Source organism: Phocoena sinus, chromosome 6, assembly GCF_008692025.1.
Source record: "Phocoena sinus isolate mPhoSin1 chromosome 6, mPhoSin1.pri, whole genome shotgun sequence".
Lineage (NCBI taxonomy): Eukaryota > Metazoa > Chordata > Mammalia > Artiodactyla > Phocoenidae > Phocoena > Phocoena sinus.
In genome coordinates, this window is record NC_045768.1 from 110,331,888 (window position 1) to 110,357,370 (window position 25,483).

General features: G+C 39.6%; 1 protein-coding gene across 1 annotated transcript in view; it reads right to left on the minus strand.

Moving 5' to 3' along the window:
• The window catches only part of GALNTL6 (polypeptide N-acetylgalactosaminyltransferase like 6), a 1,139,747-nt gene that overhangs the window by 82,812 nt on the left and 1,031,452 nt on the right, over positions 1–25,483 (minus strand). Inside the window, exon 7 of the mRNA XM_032633792.1 lies at positions 24,765–24,882. Within this exon, the coding sequence (XP_032489683.1) occupies positions 24,765–24,882 (118 nt within the window). The remainder of the gene's footprint in view (positions 1–24,764; positions 24,883–25,483) is intronic.

The following is a 25,483-nucleotide window of genomic DNA, read 5'->3' on the forward strand; positions in this document are numbered from 1 at the left end:
TTTCACTAAGAGGAATGGCACCCTAAGTAAGACTGGTGAACAAACAGGGATGAATGGAATCCCAAGGGGATGGCAAATGGATTATGAAAACTATGAATACTCAGTTGCTCTAACTCCTGGGAGTTCAGGACTACTCATGGTATCAATTTCAACTTGGCTTTAGGTCAAGTCATCAAAACTATGCATAGATCATGTAAAGCTGGGAGGGGCAGAGAACATTCTAAACTACAGTACCGACATCTGGAAAGATCCCGAGAGGCTGTAGCTATTATATAAGATTAAACATAAAAAGGGTAAATATAAGGACCTGTCCCCAGACCTGCAAAAATCAACTCTTCCAGAGCAGGAGAAGGTAGAAAAAAGACTGAGTAGCACAAAACACATCACCAGCAAAATATGGAGAGTTTAGGGATTAAAGGTCTTGACGTATCTACCTGAAGTCTTATGCTAATTTCTGAGAAAATGCTTTATATTCCCTTGTAAAGAGAATTACCAACATGGGGAAGGGATGCAAACTGTGTCTTAGAGAGAAACAATTGGAAGAATGGAGGTTCGTAGTCTTAATAAGATAAAATTCAGAGAAGTGCTTTTCGAATATCTGAAGAACCTAACATTTGGTAGTGATGTTCATAGAATCCCAAGGAGCTAGGACTAGGATTAATAAGATAGAGCTATAAAGAGACAGATTGCAACTCAGTGGAAGGAGGAAATTTGTAATAGGCAGCTTGGTTAAAGACGAAATGGGCTTCCTGTGTTGCTAGGTGTGTTGAAATCCACAGTTGATGACATTTTGTAGACAAGAATGTAACTCTGGTGGACAGTTGATCTAGCCGATATTTTAGGTAATTCTAATAATAAGAGTTAGCATTTATGAATGCTTACTGTGCTCTTTTTCATTTAATGCCCACAACTCAATGACAGACTCTACTATTTCCCCAGTTACATAGGTGGGAACATGGCCGCCTACAGGCTAACTTGTCCAAAGTTGCAGAATTGGCCACATCCAGAACAGAGATATGCGTCCTAGTGATCTAACTCCAGTGCCCACCTACTAAGTCAACAGTTTATCTACAGAGTCAGCAAACTTTGTTGTAAAGGGCCAGATAGTAAATACTTCAGGCTTTGTGGGTTATATGGTCTTGCAACTGAGAAACTTTGCTAAGAAGAGACATGACTGTATTTCAGTAAAACTTTGTTAACATAGATAGGCAGTGGGTCATAGTTCGGTGGTCCCTGTTCTATTAGATACACAATCCTTTCAAACACTGAAATTCAGGGATTCTAAGATACTACATATGGGAGGTTGCATTTTCCCAACTTAGACACCACAGTATCTCCCATTGCACATGCCCCTGTACAATGTGACCTTGGTACCCCCCACTGAGTTGTGGGACTATGTTCCCTGTCCTTGAATTTGGGTGTGCTTGTGAATTCTTAGACCTGTAGAGGACAGCAGAAGTGACTGAGGTTATGAAAGGCATAGCTTCTGCCTGTCCACTGGGGCACTCGTTTTTGCAAATTTGAGCTGCCATGTAAGAAATCTGACACCTTGAGGAGACCCCACTGTAGAAAGTTTGGGCCACATGAAAGGTCACGTGTAGGTGCTCGGGTCGACAGCCTCAGCTGTATTCACCAACACCCAACATCAACTGCTGGGCATGTAGATGAAGATTCCTCTAAATGATTTCAGCCTCTCGCTGTGACCCTAGATACCATGAAGCAGAAATGAGCTCTCTCCTTTGTACCTTTTCTGAATTTGGGACCCATAGAATCCATGAATTTGATACAATGCTTGTTTTATGCTGTAGATTTTGGGGTGCTTCGTCAGGTAGTAATAACTGGACTACATACTTCCAAATCCGTGGTGGAGGTGAACTCTAACACGTGATAAAAATTTACAGGTCACCCACAGATTTTATCTCATCCTATCGTGGGAGATACAGTGCAGGACGTACAAATTTCCATGCTCACTTCTTCCGGGGCTCACTGCCAGGCTATAATCCCCAGCTCCTTGGTATTCAGAAGGGGCTGTATGCTTGTTTCTTGCCAGTGGAATGTGGACAGAAGTGATGTGCATCACCTCTGGGCTCAAGTCAGTAAGCGGGGACTTCCTTTCTCCCCTTCATGATTCTCTTCTCCCTCAGAGCCTGATGAATTGCAGAAGATACAGAGGAGGCCTCTGAGCCCCTAGAAGGTGGTGGAGTCCCTAGGCAGATGGGGCCTGAGTGTCTGGAAACCGGGGTGGAGCAGAGCACACAGCTTCCTTCTCTCCCAGGGCTGAAGTGTAGCAGCTGCATGACTGATGCTAAGTTACCAAGATTTGGGGATTATTACAGCAGTTGGTCCACCCTAAGAACCTGTTTTGTTTGGTTCTATTTTCAGTCTCTTCTGACATTTTAAATCAAATACAGTGAATTTTTTAAGTACAATTTTAATTTTATCAAAAACTTTATTGAATCAAACAGCCTGAATATTTGTGAGATTATTTCCTTTTATTAACTGTGCATTTTATTAGTATTTTTTTTAATTTATAAATTTATTTATTTATGTCTGCGTTGGGTCTTCGTTGCTGTGCGCGGGGTTTCTCTAGTTGCAGCGCACGGGGGCTACTCTTGGTTGAGGTGCGTGGCCTTCTCATGGCGGTGGCTTCTCTTGTTGTGGAGCATGGGCTGTAGGCGCACGGGCTTCAGTAGTTGTGGCTCGTGGGCTCAGTAGTTGTGGTACGCGGGCTTAGTAATTGTGTCGCATGGGCTTAGTTGCTCTGCGACACGTGGGATCTTCCCAGACCAGGGCTCGAACCCGTGTCCCCTGCATTGGCAGGTGGATTCCCAACCACTGCGCCACCAGGGAAGTCCCAGTTGTGCATTTTAAAGAGAGACAATTTGAAAGTAACTAGACAATAGATGCAGTGGTGGGAAACCGGAGGGCCGAGAATGTTCAGGACTCCTGTGTGTAATCAAATGTCAGAGGTAGGCAAGTGTCAAGGCAGAGAAGCTTTCCTACCATCTGCAGCTGGGAGAGAGTGATTGGTTGGCCCAGGTGTTTATTTTTCATGAAAAGGGGACCGCATTTCTCTCATCATTTGGTGAGGTGGCCAATCCCTCTTGTGGGACAAGGGGATCGTGACAAAGGACAGCCATAATAGCAAGTTAAATAAATCCTCGTTGCCTTCCTTTCCAAGGTAGGGCAAAAAAATAACCAAACAGACACACAAAAATGAAATTCTAATTCTCTTTGGAGAGTCACTGTAATACAGTTTTTAAAGATCTTTCCATGGGTGTGTAACAAATTACCAGAACTTGGTGGCTTCAAACATCACACATTTATTTATGATCTCCTGTTTCTGTGGGTCAGAGGTCCTGTGGGCTCTGTGGGGTCCCCTGCCTGGCATCTCACGAGGCTGAAATCCAGGTGGTGGCTGGACTGAGCGCTTATCTGGAGCCTCTGGGGAAGAACCTGCCTTTAGGCTCATTTAGTTCCTGACAGCTGTAGGACCAGGGCCCGTTTCCTTGCTGGGGATGCCCAGGGCTGCTCCCAGACCCATTCTCATTTCCTTTTTCCGGGAACTCTCCATCTTAGCCACGGCTAACCGCCCTCACATAGAACCCTTCTCAGGCTTTAAATCTCCTGACTTCTTGTGCTTCCTGCTGGGGAAAACTCCCTGCTTTACAGGGGCTCCTATGTTGTAAATTAACTATACTCCAATAAAAATTAAAAAAAAAAAAAAAAAAGAGCATGGTCTAGCTTGGCTGGGAAAAAAGAAAGAAAGACCTTACTGAGTTGTGAGAATTAACTGAGCAAAATAGATTTAAAGGCAGTAGTACAGTTTCTGTAAGAGTATTCACTCAATAAATATATTAATTTATTGAGTCTCAATCAGTCAATCAATAAAGGGGCCCCTGTGATTAGTTTAGGCCCACCAGGGTCATTGTCCTAGCTTAGTGTGAACTGACCAGAAATTACATTTGCCATGACTTTTTTGCCCTGGAATATAACTTAAGTGTAGGAGGAAACCAGGGAAGAGGGGCAGCTTGGAATTCTGCCCACCACCATCACCAATGAAGCAAATGTTATGCCTTCTATCGGTAACCTACTCCAAATTCTTAAAATTCTCCCCCTCAGAAATTTTTCTTTATAGCTAAGTCCAATTCAGAAAACGTCTGTCCAGATTTTTTAGAAAATGCTAACATCAGTATTAAAAAGGAATCCTAGAATTTATTTTTTTTCTCCATATTGCCACTGTGATCACTTAAAAGCATGAATCTGAGTCTATCATGCTTCCATTTAAAATCCTTCGGTGGTTTTCTATTGCTGCCAGGGTAGCGTTACAACTCCTGCATAAAGATTCCCAAGCTTTGCATTATCTCGTCTTTGCTTAACTGTCCCTCAATCACTCTCTCCTTTCTTCCCCTCCCCTTCCTCCCCCATCTGGTCTAGTTTTGATTCTCTAGAAAGGACCAAGTTCCCCTCCTCAGGGCTTGCTGCTGTAAATTTTTCTCTCTAAAGAAATTCTCCCCTTCGTCTTTCCTACCCCTTGACTGGTGTTCCCTATTTATTTTCCAAATTTCACCTAGATTTGTTAGGACTCCTGTTTTATACTCTCTTTCCATCCCGTACTTCTCTTTTCAGGTAATTCATGAATCAAGTCGACAAACAGGGTGGCGAGCAGTTACCGTATGCCAGGCATCATTCACTGTTGGAGATTCAAAGTTCTGAATGCATGGCACTTTCTTTCAAGTAGAGACAGTGCTTATGGCCACAGGAATCAAGTGACTTATTTGCATGTGCGTAATGATTCGCTTCATGTTTAGATAATAAATATTTGTTGAGTGTGATCATCTCATTCAATTATGCTTATACTCCTGCTTATGTAGGGGCCCTAAGACCTTCTCCATTTAGTCCCGCTTCTTATGACCTCAGGGCCAACTTGCTTTCACCATAAACACACCAACTCAATTGTCTCTACTTTCAGAGGTTTTTTTTTAAACATCTTTATTGGAGTATAATTGCTTTACAATGGTGTGTTAGTTTCTGCTGTATAACAAAGTGAGTCAGCTACACGTACACATATGTCCCCATATCTTCTCCCTCTTGCGTCTCCCTCCCTCCCAGCCTCCCTATCCCACCCCTCTAGGTGGTCACAAAGCACCGAGCTGATCTCCCTGTGCTATGCGGCTGCTTCCCACTAGCTATCTATTTTACATTTGGTAGTGTATATATGTCCACGCCACTCTCTCACTTTGTCCCAGCTTCCCCTTCCCCCTCCCCGTGTCCTCAAGTCCATTCTCTACGTCTGTGTCTTTATTCCTGTCCTGCCCCTAGGTTCTTCAGAACCTTTTTTTTTTTCCTTTAGATTCCATATATATGTGTTAGCATACGGTATTTGTGTTTCTCTTTCTGACTTACTTCACTCTGTATGACAGACTCTAGGTCCCTCCACCTCACTACAAATAACTCAATTTCATTTCTTCTTATGGCTGAGTAATATTCCATTGTATATCTGTGCCACATCTTCTTTATCCATTTATCTGTCGATGGACACCTAGGTTGCTTCCATGTCCTGGCTATTGTAAATAGTGCTGCAATGACCACTGTGGTACATGACTCTTTTTGAATTGTGTTCTTCTCAGGGTATATGCCCAGTAGTGCGATTGCTGGGTCATATGGTAGTTCTATTTTTAGTTTTTTAAGGAACCTCCAAACTGTTCTCCATAGTGGCTGTATCAATTTACATTCCTACCAACAGTGCAGAGGTTTCTCCACACCCTCTCCAGCATTTATTGTTTGGAGATTTTTTGATGATGGCCATTCTGACCGGTGTGAGATGACATCTCATTGTAGTTGTGATTTGCATTTCTCTGATGATTAGTGATGTTGAGTATCCTTTCATGTGTTTGTTGGCAATCTGTATATCTTCTTTGGAGAAATGTCTATTTAGGTCTTCTGCCCATTTTTGGATGGGGTTGTTTGTTTTTTTGTTATGGAGTTGCTTGAGCTGCTTGTAAATTTTGGAGATTAATCCTTTGTCAGTTGCTTCATTTGCAAATATTTTCTCCCATTCTGAGGGTTGTCTTTTGGTCTTGTTTATGGTTTCCTTTGCTGTGCAAAAGCTTTTAAGTTTCATTAGGTCCCATTTGTTTATTTTTGTTTTTATTTCCATTTTTCTAGGAGGTGGGTCACAAAGGATCTTGCTGTGATTTATGTCATAGAGTGTTCTGCCTATGTTTTCCTCTAAGAGTTTTATAGTGTCTGGCCTTAGATTTAGGTCTTTCATCCATTTTGAGTTTATCTTTGTATATGGTGTTAGGGAGTGTTCTAATTTCATTCTTCTACCTGTAGCTGTCCAGTTTTCCCAGCACCACTTACTGAAGAGGCTGTCTTTTCTCCATTGTATATTCTTGCCTCCTTTATCAAAGATAAGTAGAGTTGTTTTGTTTTTTTATACCATGGATATCACCACATACTTCTTTATTTTTTTCAATCTTCAATAGCAATGTCTGTTTCAGTAGAGGGATGCATATCCTGACACACTAGGGAGGTACGTTTGGGTAACAGAGTGGGTATATGCTTTCTTCAGGAAAGCACAACTGTTGTGGCATTTCTCAAATCCTATATTTGTTCCGAAAGATGTGGTTTATATTTTTAAAAGACATTTCCTGGTAGCGTGATGTGATGATATTCTTTAAAAATATTATGGCATTGTCATACTTAAGCATCTAATTCTTGGAGAAACGTTTTAGATTTACAAATAACATGCCTTCTTTTGACAACATAAATATTTTAAAGCAGTGTTATTTCACCCGTGAATGAGCACAGTGTGTTTTTTTCATCATGTAGTTCAAATTGAATGAATAATTGAATGCTTGCCTTCTTTTTTAATCACTTTTCAATACCAGCCACAAACTGGAGTTTCGGCACAGAGAATGTTAATTTGAATGGAATCATATAATTACGGCAGTCATATGGAATACGAATTAGTTTCAGTAAGAAATCGGTTGTCAGGAGGTTAGTAAGGGAACATTATCAAATATAGGATGGAACATAACATACTACATGGAAATGGTGACCTAAATTTAAGAAAAAAGAAATGTATCAGTGCATTCAGTTCCAAAGCCTGCTCTCCCTCTAATCTTCCCTCGTCCTCTTCTGCCCCTCCCTCCCTCTGCTGTAGCAGTTCTGGCCTCTTTTCTGTTCCTCCGACATGCCAGACACCCTTCCGTCTTAGGGCGTTTGTGCTGGCTCGTCCCTCTGTCTGGAATTCTCTCCCCAGACTCCCCATGGCTAGCTCGTCATCTCTTTCAAGTCTTAGCTCCAAAGCCTCTGGCCCCAAGCACCCTCTCACCGCACACTGTCAGCCCTCCTCACCCCACTCTGCTTCTGTTCTCCAACACTTAACACCTTCTCACTCACTTATTCATTATGTTTCTTTCTTTCTTTTTTTTAAACTTTTCATTTTATTGATATATTGGAGTATAGTTGATTAACAATGTTGTGTTAATTTCAGTTGTATGACAAAGTGATTCATTATGTTTCTTATTTATCGGCCTCTCTCCCTAACAATGGCAAGTATCTTTGTGTGTTTTATTGAGAGATGGATCTTAAGCACCTAGGACAGTGCCTGACACACAGTTGGTGCCCTGTAAGTATTTGTTGAATAAATGAATGAACTACTCGTTTATTGATATAAAGTAAGGTTAATTCCAAACAATTCAGTTATTTAATGATAATCTTCCATTTAGCTGCTAATAAAAGCTATGCTCTCTAGTATATTCAAATACAATTTCAAAGGGAATAAGCTATCTTGAGCTTATTTTCATTTGTAACTGGTTTAGTATAAAGAAGTGATTGATGATAAAAGTACAGAGCATATATAAATAAGAAATTAAATTTCTGGGGCTGGAAAATAACTTTCTAAGTGTGTGGTGTGACTTGGATGGGTTATGTTTGAAAAACTTCTTAAGACTAGACAATCAACCACTTTGTACCATCTATCTAGAAATTACAATATTAGTTGATAACCTAAAAAGCTTTAGTGTGTAGATATTGCAAAGGGCCGTGTCTGTCATTAAACTCGTTTTCTAGGCTGGATGTAATAAAAACTGTACTTTTCGACCTGACTTGATCTAAAAAAGGTAACAATGGAAGGGCACATGCACACCATTGCTTTGCTTTATTCTCAGAAACCTGGGTTTTGAGGTTATTCTTAGAGATTAGGAGAAAAAAAGAACAGCTTATTTTGACCTTGCCCGACTCTCCTTTTCTATTTGTTGATCAGAACATAATAAAAGGAGAAACTGGAAAATGCTTCTGCAGTCTTTACTGAGGATATGTTGGTTTCTAGTCTCAAGGGGAAAGCTCTTGTTTCTGAGCCATCTGCTTAAGATTATTTCAAAGTAAGAAATGCTCTGTTACGTCAGTCTAAACAAATCGTGCCCAAGCTATCTTGCATTTGATGAGCTTCAAGAGGTCTGGGTGGGGATGGCAGGGTTTCAGAGGGTACGTTGTTCAGAAGATCCTGTTTTTAAGACGTGACGTTTATATTTGCAGTAACACTACGCTCCTAAAAGCAGTGATTGGGGTGGGACATAAAAACAGATATATCCCTTTTTGGTTTATCTGAAACATTAATTCTTGGGGAGGAAAGAATGGATTGGAACATCTTAAGAGTGCTTCTTTAGGTAAAAATACTATGGTTTAAGGACACAATCCCTCATTTCCCTTAAGTCATTATTCTATAGCTTAGAAGATACAGTAGAAGCAAAGTGTTCGTTTTTTACTATTATTTCTGTGCGCCTCCAGATTTTAAGTCTATTGCTTAAATTTTCTGGCTTCACCATCTGCTAAAAAGAAATGAAAGTTCTTTAAAAACTCTTTAAAATTGGCTTTCTGTAGGGGAACAACTTCTTTCCTTTAGGGAAATACCCAAGCATGTGCTTCTCCTTCACCCCTGAGTCAGGGTGTCAGTCATCCTACCTTCCGAGTGGCGGGGTGGGAACCGGACTCAGGTCACGCTAACTGAAATCCTTCCTTGGGATTTCGTGAAATTGGAATTACCTCTCTGGTGGCGAAGCAGAGAATGAAAACCTGAGAGCTTCTAGTGGCCATGCCTGAGGGGTGGAAGGAGTATTCTTCAGAGAGCGGCAGAGCCCAGGTGCTCAGGGAAAGGGTCCTGCCAGCCTCCCAGAGGCTCACTCATTTCCTTGACTTTTTCACAGTTTGTTTATTTGAGTGTCCTGTCCAATATCCCCTTTCCTCTAAGTTAGTCGGAATTGGGTTTCTGTCTTCCAGTAAACCAAAGAGTCCACATTAAGAAAGCTCTCTCTTGTTGGATTTAGAGATTATCATACTAAGTGAAGTATGTCAGACAAATATCATATGATATCATTCATATATGGAATCTATTTAAAAAGATGATATAAATGAACTTATTGGGTTGGCCAAAAAGTTCGTTCGAGTCTTCTGTAAGATGTTATGGAAAAACCCGAATGACCTTTTTGGCCAACCCAATATTTACAGAACAGAAACAAGACTCCCAGATTTTGAAAACAAACTTATGATTACCAAAGGGGAAACCTGGGGGGTGGAAAGAGATAAATTAGGAGCTTGGGATTAACAGGTACACACTATTATATATAAAATAGATAATCAACAAGGACCTACTGTATAACACAGAGAGCTCTACTCAGTACTCTGTAATAACCTATATGGGAAAAGAATCTGAAAAAGAGTGAATATATGTACATGTATAACTGAATCACTTTGCTGTACACCTGAAACCAGCACAACATTGTAAATCAACTATACTCCAATCAAACTAAAAAAAAAAAAATCTCTCTGAACAGCCAGGGTTTGAGTGTCTGGGGGTGTGAAGCACATCATTCAAAAGCTACTCAGATGAAGACCGTTACGTCGGAAACTTTGGAAAAGCAAACGGTCTTCTAAGCTTCAGTTGATAAGTGTTGAAATTTGAGGGGAAACATTCAAAATGAAGAAATGTCATCAGAATAAAAAATGTGAGCACTCTTAAAGGTTCATAATGGCATTTACGTGATATTTTTTTTATCTTGAGAAGCTGACACGCTTTCATGATTCAGGACAGAGCAGAGGACATTTGGCAGTAGGTCTTGAACTGGGCAGGTTCCTACGTTTTCCTGAGTCTCACTTTCATCTTCTGTAAAGTTGGGCTAACGTGTCTGCTTCGGGAGATGGCTGTAAGGACTCGATTGAATAATCACAGAGCACCCTTGGCACATAATAGGTGCTCAAGAATAGTGGTCATGTGTTAATATTACCCGAGGGGACCAGCTTTATTCTTCTGGTATGTGTGGGCTCCAGGGGATGCTTGTCATGTATCCACATATTGACCTGTGTAAGCGGGGGGTCAGGCTTATGGCAACATGCAAGTCTGAATGTGTAGCGACGAGGTAGGGATTGCATTCTCAACTGTCCTCTCACAGTTTGAAGAGAGGGAGGGAGTTGTGGGGTCAGCTTACAGGGTCCTGGTGTGTTGTAGGTTGCTGATCTTGATGTAAAGTGTAAAAATCAAATCCTTATACCTCTAAAGTCGATGCGTGCATATACCCCCATGCTCTGTATAGTACTGTCATTGGGATTTGGGTGACAGGCTTGAGAACTGTATGGAGCTTTTTAGGTAACTTTCTAAACATATATCTCTTGAGCTTTTGCGGGGGTGTAAACTGACTTGCATTAGAGTCATTAGATTGTATTTCATTTTTCTTGTTAGGGAAAATGGCAACCAGAAAAAGACAAAAATTCTTAAAAATTTCAACGTTAGAAAAAGATTTCAATAGGAAGTTAAATTGACCTGAACACAGATACCGAATGCTGTGTAAGTTGTTATATCCCGCTCTCTTTACAGCTATCTATAAAAGCTAAAATAAAATTAAATAGGGAATTAGGAAAATGCCATCAGACATAAAGGAAGTAACAACTGGACGGGATTTAGACTTGCCAGGCCTCTATCCAATGGACATAAAATTTAACTTGAAAATGCTCTGTTTCACCTGAGGTACCTGTTGTTGGATAATTGAAATGAGTCTCAGACTGGCTTGTGAGACATTTAGCAGCTGTTTCTGTTTATCTTTGAGTTTCTGAATGAGTTTAGAGTCATTTTCATATTTTCTTTGGAAGATCGACTCTGGGCATGTTGAACTAGAATGGTTATTTTTATATCACCTAGGCCAAACATTGTAGGGGAAGAAACCCCACAGGAACAACTCCAGATATTTTCTTGTGTATGTGAAGGTATACGGTGTGCCATAAAAAGAAGGCTTCTGTCACATTTTAGACACAAAATGCAACTACGCTTCGAGGTATTTGCAGGCTCAGAAGTAAGGAGAGGTTTTTTGTTTTTGTTTTTTAATATAGCTGTCTCATAAAAGCAATGAGAAGGTATAGAAAGTATTTTAGAATCATCCTTGGCATAAAAAGGATTTCTAATGAGTACATTTGATAAGACTGAATTTATTTCTACCAAAACCATTTGTACAAAGCATCGTCACTAGAGTTTATATAGACGTGGCTTAAGTGGGAAAGAGTACGCTTCCAAAATGAGATTGAGTTGTACCCTTCTAAGGAGACAAGGAAACTATTTCAGGAGTATAAATTAAACACCCCAGGAGGTTTCTGTATTTTCAGACAACTGCGGAGAAAGTGGAAAATGCTTATTAATTAGAACTGTAGGTTCTCTGCCAATGTGCTGCAGGCTTGTCTTGGGAACCAAGAGTATGGAAATTAACAAGGGTGAGGGCAGGGGGACCGAGGGACCGGCTTGGGGTCAGGGCCCCGGGGAACAACCCCCTTTCTTTGGGACACTAGTGTGTCACTGCTTTGTAGTTTCTCCTGCCAATCTATGGGTCCTGTAACACATGGAACATTTGCTCTGGTGATGGCTGGATCAGACACACTCAAGGCTGGAGGAGTAGGAGGTTGAGGACCAGTAGACACTGGAGCCCATTCCCCACCTTCTAGTTTGGGTACAGATGCAAATATTTTAAAAACATGATGCCAGATCTAACCATCTCTTCTCTGAGGCTCCTACTTTGTAATATTGGCTGGCTGGACTCCTTTTAGCACTTAGCAACATCTGAAATTATCTTGTTTATTTATTCACTTATTTATTTATGATCTGTCTCTCCTCAAACTAAATTCCACGAGACAGAGAACTTGTCATTTCTGTTGACAATTATATTCTCAGTGTCTGGCAGACAGTAGGCTCTCAATTAATATCTCCTGGATATGTGAATACATCTGTGACAATTGTCTGCATGTGAAATTAATATTGTCATTTTATCGCATAAGTGCTTACATTTGTACTATGTGACATGTTATAGATATAAATTATTAAATATATATAACAAAATTTATCTTCTCTCCATATTTAGTTTTGCATATATATTTGTACCTTGCCTTTTTTGTCACTTAATAATGATAGGTTTGGATATTATTCCATATTAGTAAAAATACACCTGTTGCATTCTTTTTCAAGGCCACACTGTAGTTCATAGTGATTAATTTAATTAGTCCCCTAGGATGGATATTAATCTTTTTTCATTTTTCATCAATAAAAACAATATTGAGATAAATCTCTGTGTACCTGTGTCTTTTCACACGTGGGATTCATCTTTATTTTTTTTCCCCTAGATAAGTAGTTGTTCCACACTATTTACTGAGGAATCCACTCTCTTCCTCTTGATTTGAAATGTTTATCTTATGCTAAATTCCCATATTATCTGGGTCTATTTAAATTCTGTGCCATAGGTATCTCTGTCTAATTTCTGTATTTGATTACCTAAGTTAGCCCCCTATCATTTTTTCCCCAGAAGTTTTCTTGTTATTCTATTTGTTTTCCCTTATGAACTAGAAGCAGTTTATCTAGCTGTCCCCGTTTAACTTCCCCCATCCAAAAAACTTCATGTTATCATTTTTACTGGGATGGCATTAAATACAGGAGTATGCTTAGGGAGAACTATCTTCATTATGAATTTTCATTTATTCATTTATTTTGTGTGTCCCTCAGTAGCATTGTAACATTTCTTCATGGAGGTCTAGGACATTAAAGTTTATTCCAAGTTGGTTTTTCCTTACTGTTGTAAATGGTGTCTTCCTTTGGGTGGTTGTTTTCATACATAAAGGCTGCTGTTTCCTGTATATTTACACAGACACACACACATTTTACCCAAGCAACTTACTGAATTTCTGATTTATAGTCGTTTTTCAGTTGGTTCAACTTGAATTGTTCAGGTAGATATATGGTGATATTATTTGCCATTCATGCAAAATTTCTGTCCTCCTTTCCAATTTTTATATCTCTTATATTATCTTGTCTAATTGAATTGCCTAGTATCATCAGAATAATCCTAAATGATATTAAATAAATTAATGGGGAAATTCCTAGAGCTGCACTTATTTTGGTGGATTAGGCTTTGAATCGTTATTCTGTTGTGTAATCTTTAATCATTATTTTTAATGCTAGTATTTACAAGTAAAATATGTCTGTACTTTTCTATTCATTTGTGCTGTCTTGGTCAGATTTTGTTATCAATATTACGCCAGTTAGCTCATCAACTGGAAATATTTCTTTCTTTTCTGTCATTAGAGAACAGTTTTTGATAAACATTGTAGCCCTAAGTGTTCCTTAAAGGTTTGGAAGAAACTAATGAGGTTTGGTGCTTTATTTTTCAGAGGGGATAGCTTTTTGACAATTTTCTCTGTTTCTCCTATCGCCATTGGGCAGCATGGTGGGCAGAATTCTGAGATGGCCCCCAAATTCCCACCCCGTGGTACACAAGTCCTTGTATCATCTCCGCCTTTTGAGTGTAGGAAGGTGTGTGATTGGGATGGATTTCACGTCTGTGATTTAGGTGAAGGCGACCTTATGACAAAGGTGAAGGGGTTTTGCAGATATAATTATGGTCCCAATTTAGTTGACTTTGAATTAATAAAAAGAGAGGTTATCCTGGGAGGGTCCGACCTAACCAGTGAGTCCAAAAAGGGGACTCTGCCCTTCCTGAAGACAGAGGTGTAGGGATGTGAAGTCTGAGGAGATTCTTGCCTTGAAGAAGAAAGCTGCCTTGTTGCGAGAGGGCTGGGGAGGGGAACACAGGGCAAGGGCCCGAGCTGGGCTTCTGGTTACTGAAAGTCATGTCCAGACGACAGCCAGCAAGACAGTAGTGGCTCTGTCCCCGAACCACAGAGAGATGGGTTCTGCCTACAACCTGAGGGGGCTTGGTATCAGATCCTTCCCTGGCTGAGCCTCCAGGTAAAGATGGAGCTGGCCGAAAATTTGATTTCAGCCTTGTGAGATCTTAGCAGAGGCCCTGCAGAAAGATGCTGGATTGAAATCCAGAGGCTGTGGGAGAATTCTGGGCGGTTTTAAGCCACTAAGTTTGTGGTCATTTGTTATGTAGTGATAGAAAACGAATATAGTTGGTTCAGATTTTTTCTTTTTGGAGGTCAGTTTTGTCATTTATATTTTGTTAAAAACCATCCATTTTCCCTATAATCTTAACTGTATCTGCATAGAATTGAGCAATCTCTTATGATCATTTAAATTTTGAAAATTCCTGTTTTTTCCCCATTTTTATACATTTTATTTTATTGAAGTATAGTCAATTTACAATGTTGTGTCAGTTTTAGGTTTATAGCACAGTGATTGTTATACATATATGTATATCTATTCTTTTTCAGATTCTTTTCCATTATAGGTTATTGCAAAATACTGAATGTAGTTCCCTGTGCTATACAGTAGGTCCTTGTTTTTTAATCTATTTTATGTGTAGTAGTGTGTATCTGTTAATCCCAAACTCCTAATTTATCTCTCCCCCACTTTCCCCTTTGGTAACCATACATTTGTTTTCTATGTCTGTGGCTCTATTTCTGTTCTGTAAATAAGTTCATTTGTCTTTTGTTTTTTTTTTAGATTCCACGTATAAGTGATATCATATGATATTTCCCTTTCACTGTCTGACTTACTTCACTTAGTATGATAATCTCTAGGTCCATTCAAGTTGCTACAGAAGACATTATTTCATTCTTTTTTATGGCTGAGTAGTATTCCATTGTGTGTGTGTGTGTGTGTGTGTGTGTGTGTGTGTGTGTGTATGTGTGTGTGTATGTATGTATATATACATATATATAAACACCACATCTTCTTTATCCATTCATCTGTTGATGGACATTTAGGTTGCTTCCGAGTTTGTGTATTTTTCTTCTAATAAATGTCAACGAACTGTTTTCGAGTTAATTTATCTGTCTCCATACCTAGCTATATCTCTTATTAATGATTTATCTTTGGCTCTAAAAAACTAGCCCTTGCACTATAGTTTTAGGTTTTCTAAATCATTAAGTTTTCAAATGCATATTAATATTTCCTTAGCTTTGTTTTATTTTTTATTTGTGAACTGGATATGGATGTTTAGTTTATTTTTATTCTTTTTTATGTTGATGTAAGAATTTAAGTCTGCCTTTTCTTCTGAACACTGCTTCAGCTGTATCTCTTAGGTTTTGAAATATGTTATTTTAACTTTTTCCCTTAGGAATACTACTATGAGCTCCTTTATCCTCCATGTCATTCCACTCTACTACTTTTTAACTTTGCTCATTTTAATTTCACTTTGTTCCTTTTTCTCAATCTTATCTTTGTGTCCCTGTACATTTTCAGAATATTCCTTCTCCTTTGTGTTGCTTTCAATGTGACCTTCATTTTGGTTTTCGTCTTCTTTTTCATTATATCCTGACTGCTGCTGTTTATTTTCTATCTTCTTGTCTTGTCTTTTAACATTTTTCCTAATCTCAGAACGTTCAGCATTTCATACTGTTTTATAGAGTCAATGACGTCATTAACCTTTTAAAAGAATTTATAAAAAGGTATAGCAGCATGATTTTGGTGACCATTCCTGAGCCTTTCTTCCTTTTTTCTTGTAATTTTTTTTTTTTTTTTTTTTTTTGTGGTACGCAGGCCTCTCACTGTTGTGGCCTCTCCCGTTGCGGAGCACAGGCTCCGGACACACAGGCTCAGCGGCCATGGCTCACGGGCCCAGCCGCTCCGTGGCATGTGGGATCTTCCCGGAGCGGGGCACGAACCCATGTCCCCTGCAATGGCAGGCAGACTCTCAACCACTGCGCCACCAGGGAAGCCCTTTCTTGTAATATTTTAATATGCTATTTCCTTTAAAGAGTTATTATTTATCTTTGAGTAAGGTGCATTCTTCTTACCAAGTGTGGTAGGCATTCACTTTATGACACACAATTTAGCGCGTGAGTGAATTCTTTTAGCCTTTATTTGTCTGCATCCAACAGGAATTGGCTGCTGTAGGGCTGCTTGTGAGCTTGAGTATCTTTCCTCCATCCTGCCTCATTGATAGCCTGCTTCCTGAAAATGTGGGGGGTCTGTATAAACCTCCTCAGACCTGTTCCCAGCCTTCCATGGATGCTTCTCTTTGGTGCCAGACTCAATCCAGAGAAGCTCTGGCCACCAGCAATCACACCTGTTGGTACTGTTTCAAAAAAGTGATTGTTGATGTTTTTCCCTTAGGAGGTGCCAATTACTTTGGGGAAGTAAGATCTGCTGACTTCAAACGAGATGTGTAGCCGGGGTCATTCTGTCTTCCCGTGCCCCTGTTTTACCACCACTGAACTGATCTTACTGCATATGATAACGTTCCTTAGACACTGTGGTTGGGGGTAAGATATCTGAGAATTTTGTCAAGGGTAAAGTTAGGCTTTTCTTGTTTCTGCTTCATATTCTCCTTTTCTGTTTTGAGTGATCTCTAAGAACAGACCTTTCTTTTCCAGTTTAAAAGTGTAAATTATAATTGTATAACATTCAATTGTTGAACTATAAATACACATGAAATTTTTTTGATAGCTTCATACTGTGTAGGGAAACTTTAAATTTAGCTAATTTAGTGGGTTTATTTTGATTTTCTAAGTACAAATCAATGAAATCCATGTTTGTTCTTGAGAAGCTCTGTAATGAGGTTAAGCTCTAGACTATACAGTGTCCTGAGCTGTAACAATTGTAAATTGATGGCTGTTATCTTGTTTGATTGAATAAAGAGCTGAGTGTTCTGTGCTCAGCAATTAGTCTCTATCACGTATATGCAATCCTTACTGAATAACCATTGCATTTTGAAGACAGTAAAAAATTAAATTTTACATTAAATAATAACAAGAGTTGTCAGCCCTCGTATTTAATAAAAATTCCTGTTGGGAAGAGCCTGCATTTCTTTTTTTTTTTTTTTTTGCGGTACGCGGGCCTCTCGCTGTTGTGGCCTCTCCCGTTGCGGAGCACAGGCTCCGGATGCGCAGGCTCAGCAGCCATGGCTCACGGGCCCAGCTGCTCCGCGGCATGTGGGATCTTCCCGGACCAGGGCACGAACCCGTGTCCCCTGCATCGGCAGGTGGACTCTCAACCACTGTGCCACCAGCGAAGCCCCCCTTTATTTCTTTTTAAAAGTGGTTTCAGAGAATGACAGTAGCCACTTGTGCATCAGGGCATAAAGTCTTCTACTTTTTCCGGCTAAGAGAAATTAGCCTAATGGTTTTGAGGGCGAACCCCAATTCTGCTCCTTGCTTTGGTATTAACTAGGTAATGGCCTGCCTTTGCAATTATGACATTGAAGTTATATTTTACCTTGCATTAGTGTTGAATGGAATAACAAATTTAATTCCGTGACCTTTAGATGCTAAGTCATTACTTTTCCTTTTTAAAGGACCAAATAATAGTTATTACCACCATAGGAGGACTAGAATGGCCAGGACTTTGGGACACAGGGAACTCCATGTAAAGATTTTAAAAGTCATTAAGGGGTACAAAATAAACGGATGCTGTCTAGTAAAATCTCTATGTTTTAGTCTCTTTGAGCTGAAATGTTTATTTGTATGTGTCAGGATTAAAACTTAAGTATTCCCTTTGTTCACTGTGTTTTCTATTTTTCCTTGGGGAGCATTTTCTTCCCTACCCCCAGCCACGTAGACGCCAAGATTCAAGGAAACCCCAGAGGCTTCTTTTAGGACTGATTTTTTTTTTTTTTTTTCAGTTTAGAGAGACTACACAAGATTGGGCTTGAGGGAAGGGAACAGAAGTGACCGCTAGCCAACAGGAGTGGGAACTGGTCCATAGGACCAGCGCACAAGAGTGGAAGAGACAGGAGAAAGGTCACCAAGGCTGCCCCCCCTGCCCTGACTCATCACTATAAGACCCTGGCCACTCAGCAACCTGGGTACCTGTAAGTCCCCTGGACAGAGGGCAGGAGACTGGGGCACCTGGGCAGGGATGAGGCCCAGACGGGAGAGCCTCGCCCCAGACCTGAGCCCAATAAGCCGGGTGATTTGCCTCTGTGCAAAGTCAGCAATGCAGCTACCTCTGCTACATGAGCTTTTCCTGTCACTTACGAGACTGAGAGTTTTTGACAGCAAGGTCTGGATCTCTGTTCAATTTACTGTGTGAAACATCCCTCTCTAGTCTCTCTGTAAACGTATTGAATGGCATTCATATTATGGTGGACCTATGCCGAATACAGGCTACATCGAATACACCTGGAACTTCTGGCTCACAATTGTTAAGTTACATGTGTATCTCAAAGGCAGTGCATTTCTTCCCAAAGGGGATTGTGCTAGTTTTTAAAAATTGTCATTATGTAATTTAATGAAATATCACTTGAATTGGTGAAATAGTGTTATGAAAAGAATTGTTGTTCGTGTCAAAACTAATTTGAGGAGTTTGAAAGATGGAGTTGTTTACAAATTGCTGTCAAATTAGATGTGAGCAAAGTAATACTAAAGGATTGGGTAAAACCATAAAACAATTGGAAGGATTCTATGACTGCATGAAGATAGCTTCCAAGTGTCTTTAGGTTCTCATTTCAATTTAAAGGAGCCCAAGCTGGGACTCACGATGGATACAATGTGGATGTGGTCCGTGCATCTCTAGTTTATCCCAATCCGAGGACCCAAATGCAGAAGGGACAGCTTTGGCCTCTCTTGCATTAGAAGATTGGTGAATAAATGTCCATTTGTATGTTATACTTAAGAGGAGGTTCTTAACGTAGGTTTTTTTGCGCTTTTCTGCTTTAATTGATGTTTGCGTTTAATGGGTGAAATACTCATCTCAATTGTACTTGACCCGAAGAAGGCTTCTGTTGGGCTTCCTTTGCATTTCTCTGCGGAGTCTATAGCTTGCACAGTACACGGACTCATGGTGAAGGTTCCTGATTCATATTTTTAGAGGGAATGACTAAAATCTTCAGGAAAAATTTCATCAAATTCTGGTTAGCTAAAATCTCTGCAATAAATAGGGACAGTGACGGATGTTTGTGTTTCCATCTCTTTTGGGAAGGAAAGGAAAACACTACTTAAGTTGGTTTTGCAGTGTAGCTGGAGACGGTTAGCTGAGGCAGATGGTTGAGAGAAAATTCCCTGGTTTATGATTCATATGCTAATCTGATTTGTGATTTGTGGGGTCCTTAGGAGGCACTGTGAACTTTTAGGAGGGGAAAATAAAGCGATCAGGGAATAAATGAATAAGAAAACGGAGATCAGTTGAAAGAGGAGAGGGAGGGAGGCTGGTGAAGGGCCTCCTGAATGTATTCCTAAACTATTACTGTGAATATGGAAATAAAATATGTTCCAAACAATAGTGAGGAATTGGGATGAATTCCTTCTCCAGGCGGATACTGGAGAGAATCTTTCTCACATTTATCTTGGAACCTCAAGAACTTAGCCCAGAGCTGGCACAGCCGGTTGAATGAGTTAGTGACTGGTAAGGGCTGAGAGATTGTGAGAGGTAAGTTAAAATTTCCTTACGTCTGAACCTTAAGCTTAACACGTGGGAAGGACGAGAGCATATAACAAAGGTGGTTGCATAGGGTGTTTCAATCCATTACGAGTGATTTCAGATAGGCCGTGGGGCTTCCAGATTTATTAGACTCACTCTAGGACATATGGTGCTCAGATTCATGTCACCTGGAGCGCTGAAGGTTTCTGCACAGCTGAGGCTGGAGGTCACAAGCTCTCCCCAGACAAAAGATGGCCCAAGAAATATTGGACCAAGGTGGGACCGTGTTGTTACGCTCCTGGCCATGGAAAAGGACAAACCAAATTTAATGCTCTTCTATGTAGATTTAAGTTTTATGTCTCATGCCAGAGAATTTTTGTGGAATAGAGTCCCTGGGCTTCATTCTAATTCATGTGGGTGACTAATTAGTGTTTATTGCTCACTTTTATTTTCTGGGAAGAGTTTTCTTCTGAAAATGCTAACATTTGGACTTTGATCTTTGGGGAATGGGTATAAAAATGTACTCTGGGGCTTCCCTGGTGGCGCAGTGGTTGAGAGTCCACCTGCCAATGCAGGGGACACGGGTTCATGCCCCGGTCCGGGAAGATCCCACATGCCGCGGAGTGGCTGGGCCCGTGAGCCATGGCCGCTGAGCCTGTGCTCCGCAACGGGAGAGGCCACAACAGTGAGAGGCCTGCGCATCCCAAAAAAAAAAACAAAAACAAAAAAACAACACACACACACACAAAAAAAACCACACTCTGGACAATCAGAGACCCATAACTGTGTTAACACTGTTTCAGTAACTTAAGTGGCACACACCATTTAAAGGAGGGTTGTCTCTCTCATGTAACACTCTGTAGTCTGTCTTGGTTTCCTCTTTGTTTCCAGATGCAGCTCCAAATTGAGTACCTGGAACACTGCCTGGTGTAAATTAGATGCTCATTAAAACTTGTTGAGTGACTGAGTAAATGGTGCTTTCCCCTTCCCGGCAGCTGGCTAACCTAGCAACGTTTGAGAGGCAGCTGGATAATTCTGGGCCACGTGAGAATTCAGATTCATATTAAAAGAGATTGAAGACTGGGCTCCGTGCAGAGAGATCATTTCTCTAGAGAGCCCTTTTCCTTGATGGACTCCTGAAAATTACGCTGTGTTGGTTTCTATGTGATGGCATGAAATCCACTCACCTAGTCAGATGTTAGAAAAAGGAAGGAAAGATATTTACAGAGACAGGGAATTGAGGAGCCCTCTTAGCCAAATCCTGTCTGACCAAAAACTCAGCCCTTAATATAAAGCAGAGTTTTCTGGAAATATTTTCATTCAGCCATGGAATCTTGTCATAAACATCAGTGAAATGATTCTTTGGTTGAAATGCAAAGAGCAAGCAAAGATGCCTGAAAACAACCACAGACGGAAATCTTTTGAATTAGAGCTTCTAAGCTTCAGACTTGAAACAATTTCTATATTATGGTGTGAAACAGACTAGTAAATTCTCAGTTATCCGTACATACTCCCAAACATGAAGGGCTGACCAGTGTATATCTGACAGTGCTTTACAGTGTAAAATTAATCGCAATTTATGGACTGTGTCCCAAAATGCAGATGTTCCATCTTTCTTTGACTTTTTAATACCATTGAACACAGCTATTTGTGGACAGTTCTTTCAATTTCTCTCGTATGGAGGAAATTCTTCATCTTCCATGCAAATTCTACCTAATCCTGCTTGAGGGTGTCCCCCTCATGTTACAAATCCTAATAGGGAGGGACAGGAACCCCAAGGTCAGCACACAATAGCGGGAAGAACGGAGAGATGTGTCTGAAATGGGACCCTGTAAGATATAGCTGTTGCCAAAGGATCTGTCATTTCAATCAAACAACCTGGGGCAATTTAGTCCTGAACCTCTAGCTCTGTTGCCATGGTTTCTAGACAGAGACGACAGGACTGCATTCCAATTATATCCTTCAGAATGACAGATAACTGAGAAAGAGAAAATGGGGTAATAAAATCTCAGGTCACCCCGAAGAGAAGCGATAGATACAAGTGACAGAGAAATGAGAGGTTCAATTTTATATCTGTCTTAGAAAATACCTTTGTGATTTAGAATGCAAATGTCCATTCTGCAAACGCTCCAGACTTCCCACAGTACTTTTATCCACACCCAGTTTATTATTCTAAGCCAGGTATCTCCTGCTTACTACAGATTTTCTTTTTCTGTTTTTTCCTATTAAACAATTTTTAAGAAAAATTGAAGTATAGTTGATTTACGGTGTTTTAGGTGATTCAGTTTTATATATATATGTATTTTCAGATTCTTTTCTAATATAGGTTATTACAAGAAGTTGAATATAGTTCCCTGTGCTATACAGTAGGTCCTTGTTGTTTATCTATCTTATATATAGTAGTGTGTGTATGTTAATCCCAAATTCCGAATTTATCCCCCCTGCTTACCCGTTCGGTAGTTTGTTTTCTATGTCTGTGAGTCTGTTTCTGTTTCATAAATAAGTTCATTTGTGTCATATTTGAGATTCCACATATAAGTGATATCCTATGGTGTTTGCCTTTCTCTTTCTGACTGACTTCACTTGGTATGATGATCTCTACGTTCATCCATGTTGCTGCAAATAGCATCATTTCATTCTTTTTTATGGCTGAGTAATATTCCATTATATATATGTACACATCTTCTTTATCCATTCATCTACTGATAGACATTTAGGTTATCTCCATGTCTTCGCTATTGTAAATAGTGCTGCTATGAATATAGATGCCCACGTATCTTTTCAAATTATAGTTTTGTTTGGGTACATGCCCAGGACGGGGATTGCTGGATCATATGGAAACTCTATTTTTAGGTTTTTAAGGAACCTCCATACTGTTCTCCGTAGTGGCTGCATCAATTTACATTCCCACCAACAGTGTAAGAGGGTTCCCTTTTCTCCACACCCTCTCCAGCATTTATTATTTGTAGAATGCAGATATTCTTAATAGCATTTTAAAGTTAAAGAATTTGTGAATTAAGAGACTCTAACAAAAAAATATCTTGAACCATGAGAAGTAAAAAGCATTCTTTAATTTCTGATGATATTGCAAATAGAGCAATGCCTATTTTCCTTTATTGCTGGAGTCAAATGCAATATTCTGTTTTTCTAGCGGAAGGTATTACTGTAAACTTGTACCCAACTTTGGGCCATATCTGATAATCAGTAGTATTTTGCCAGGGTCAGTACAAAGTTTGCTGCTATGCTCTTAGGGTATAATGAGGATACTCACCTCTGTTCAGTGAGAGGAACCATTAGGTAGAGATCAAAAGGTTAACCGTGAACCCTGGAATGGTGTTGGTAGGTATGCTTTGGGTGAACAGACAATTTTAAATTTCTATATTCTCTGCAATTAAGTAGAGGTGGAGCATTTTAATCCCTAAGTGACACTGGGTAGTTTATTTAATCCTTAAAACTTAAAAAATTTTAAAAACTTTAAGTCTCAGTTTCTTCATCTACAAAATGGAATAATACCCACTTCTCTGAGTTGTGATTTTAAATTATATGAAGCATATAAAGCACTTGGCCTAGCATCTGTACATCACATACCATTAAATAAATGGAGTAAATGTATGTATACAAAGTTTAAGAAAAAAGTAACGTAGATGTGAATTTAGGTGTGTTTCAGTGATAGTAAAAAAGAAAAGCACTAATTTAATAAATAGTATTTCAAGGCTTATTGCCAGCAGTGAGATGGAAAATTCTAGATGTCCTGAAGCCTGCAATCGTGTCTCCTGAGTTTCTCTTTGGAATATTTATTTTATGACACTTTGGGGACAACATACCGTTTCTGCTAACACATAGAATGTAGTTGTTACAGTTAAATAAAAACCAGTTTTGTCAATTTCTTTTATGCATAAATTCAAAAAGTTTAGCTGGATTATTAAGTTTGACTTTTACTATATTCAGGATGCACTTTATTTTCTTACCAAGAATTGGTTTGATTTTGTAATAGAGGTAATTAGGAAAGCTGATTTATTTAGTGAGATTTCTGTATGATAAATCTTGCAAGAATCACTATATCTTCGATATGAATAATGACAATGATAAAGGAAAAAAATCCTTTTGCACAGTTTATTTTGCTCTGGTTATCTGGTCTTCACGTGCTGTGGTAAATTTTTTTCATTTACAAACCTTGAAATTTGATATTCTATCATATACTTGCATGTATCCTATATGTATATATATAATATATGAATGTATATGTATGTAATAAAGTATAATTTTTGTGAGTACTTATGGTCAAAACAAGTGGAAACCTGGGCAACTTCAGGTAAACATAAAAAACTCACTTGTTTTGGAATTATATAAAGAATAGCTTTAATTTGTCATTCATATTGTATTTATTTAATTTTTGTTTTATACTGGAGCATAGTTGATTAACAACGTTGTGTTAGTTTCAGGTGTACAGTAAAGTGATTCAGTTGTACATACACAGGTATCTATTCTTTTTCAAATTCTTTTCCCATTTAGATTATTACAGAATTTAAAAGTACTCTTCTGTAATTGAAATTGTGGAATAGTGGTTATAAGCAAAAGGTAGAGTATTATTTCGAGAACAAACACAACAGGCAAACGCTCCAGTAATTCCATTTCTTTCACCTTCATGCCTCTGTCTGTCTGTTCCAGGTGCCTGAGAAGGAATGCAGTACCAGAGGGGCGGCAGAAGTGCTGGCACACCACGGTTCCCCCCTGCAAGTGGGATTTTGAATTCTTTCTCATCTGTGTTTCTTTTATGGCATGACTACGTCTCACAGAAACATCAGAAGGAAGTAGCTTCTCTCATCCAAAAGCTGAGGTGGGAAAATGACATGTCTATTTTCATTGTTAATTTGCAACATAGGAGGTCACAAAACGAAATGACGCCATTCTATTAGAATGGTCAGAATGATGCCAACCTAGTGTGAGAAGGGTGCTGACGGCTTACCTTGAAAGAGATTTCATATTGCTCTCCTCCCCAGATTTCCAAACCTGGGTCATAGCCCCCCAACTCCCAAAACCATTTGCGATCCACAGCAAAGAGACCTCCAGCCATAACGGGAGACCTGTGAAAGGAATAAAATAATCTTTAAAGGGCTATGAACATCAGGGACCATGGCATTTTGCTTGGGGGAAAAAAAAAAGCAAACTTTAAGTCTCAGTGTTCACTGCAGGGGGCTTTTCAGTTCGGGTTTTCTGTGAGTGGACATGAGTTCACACTAGGTCTCTGATCACTCCTGGAACCCCCTTGAGCTTTGAACTTCACAGTTCAGGCTCTAAAGCCACTAGTGCCCCGTGGAGCCACGCAATGGCTCCATGTTTGTCATCAAAGAGAAGTACATGACGACTAGTGTCTGATATATTGGGAAAATCCATCAGTTCTATGGCTTTTCCTCAAAGAGATCTTATGCTATCAGGCAGATGAAAGTATAGAAAACACGGTTGTAGACCATATCTTTGATTTAATCTCTCAGTATGTATTCAGCAAACACCTACTCTTTCCAGGTCATGTCCATTTTACAGACTACGAGATGGTCAATTAGAATAAAATAACCAACCAGCTATTAACGTGCCAAAGTTGGAATTTAAACTAGGTCTTTTCGCTTTAATTATGTACTTTTAAAAGTCTACCTTCTAGTAAATATTCTTTTTGATCAAATACTAATT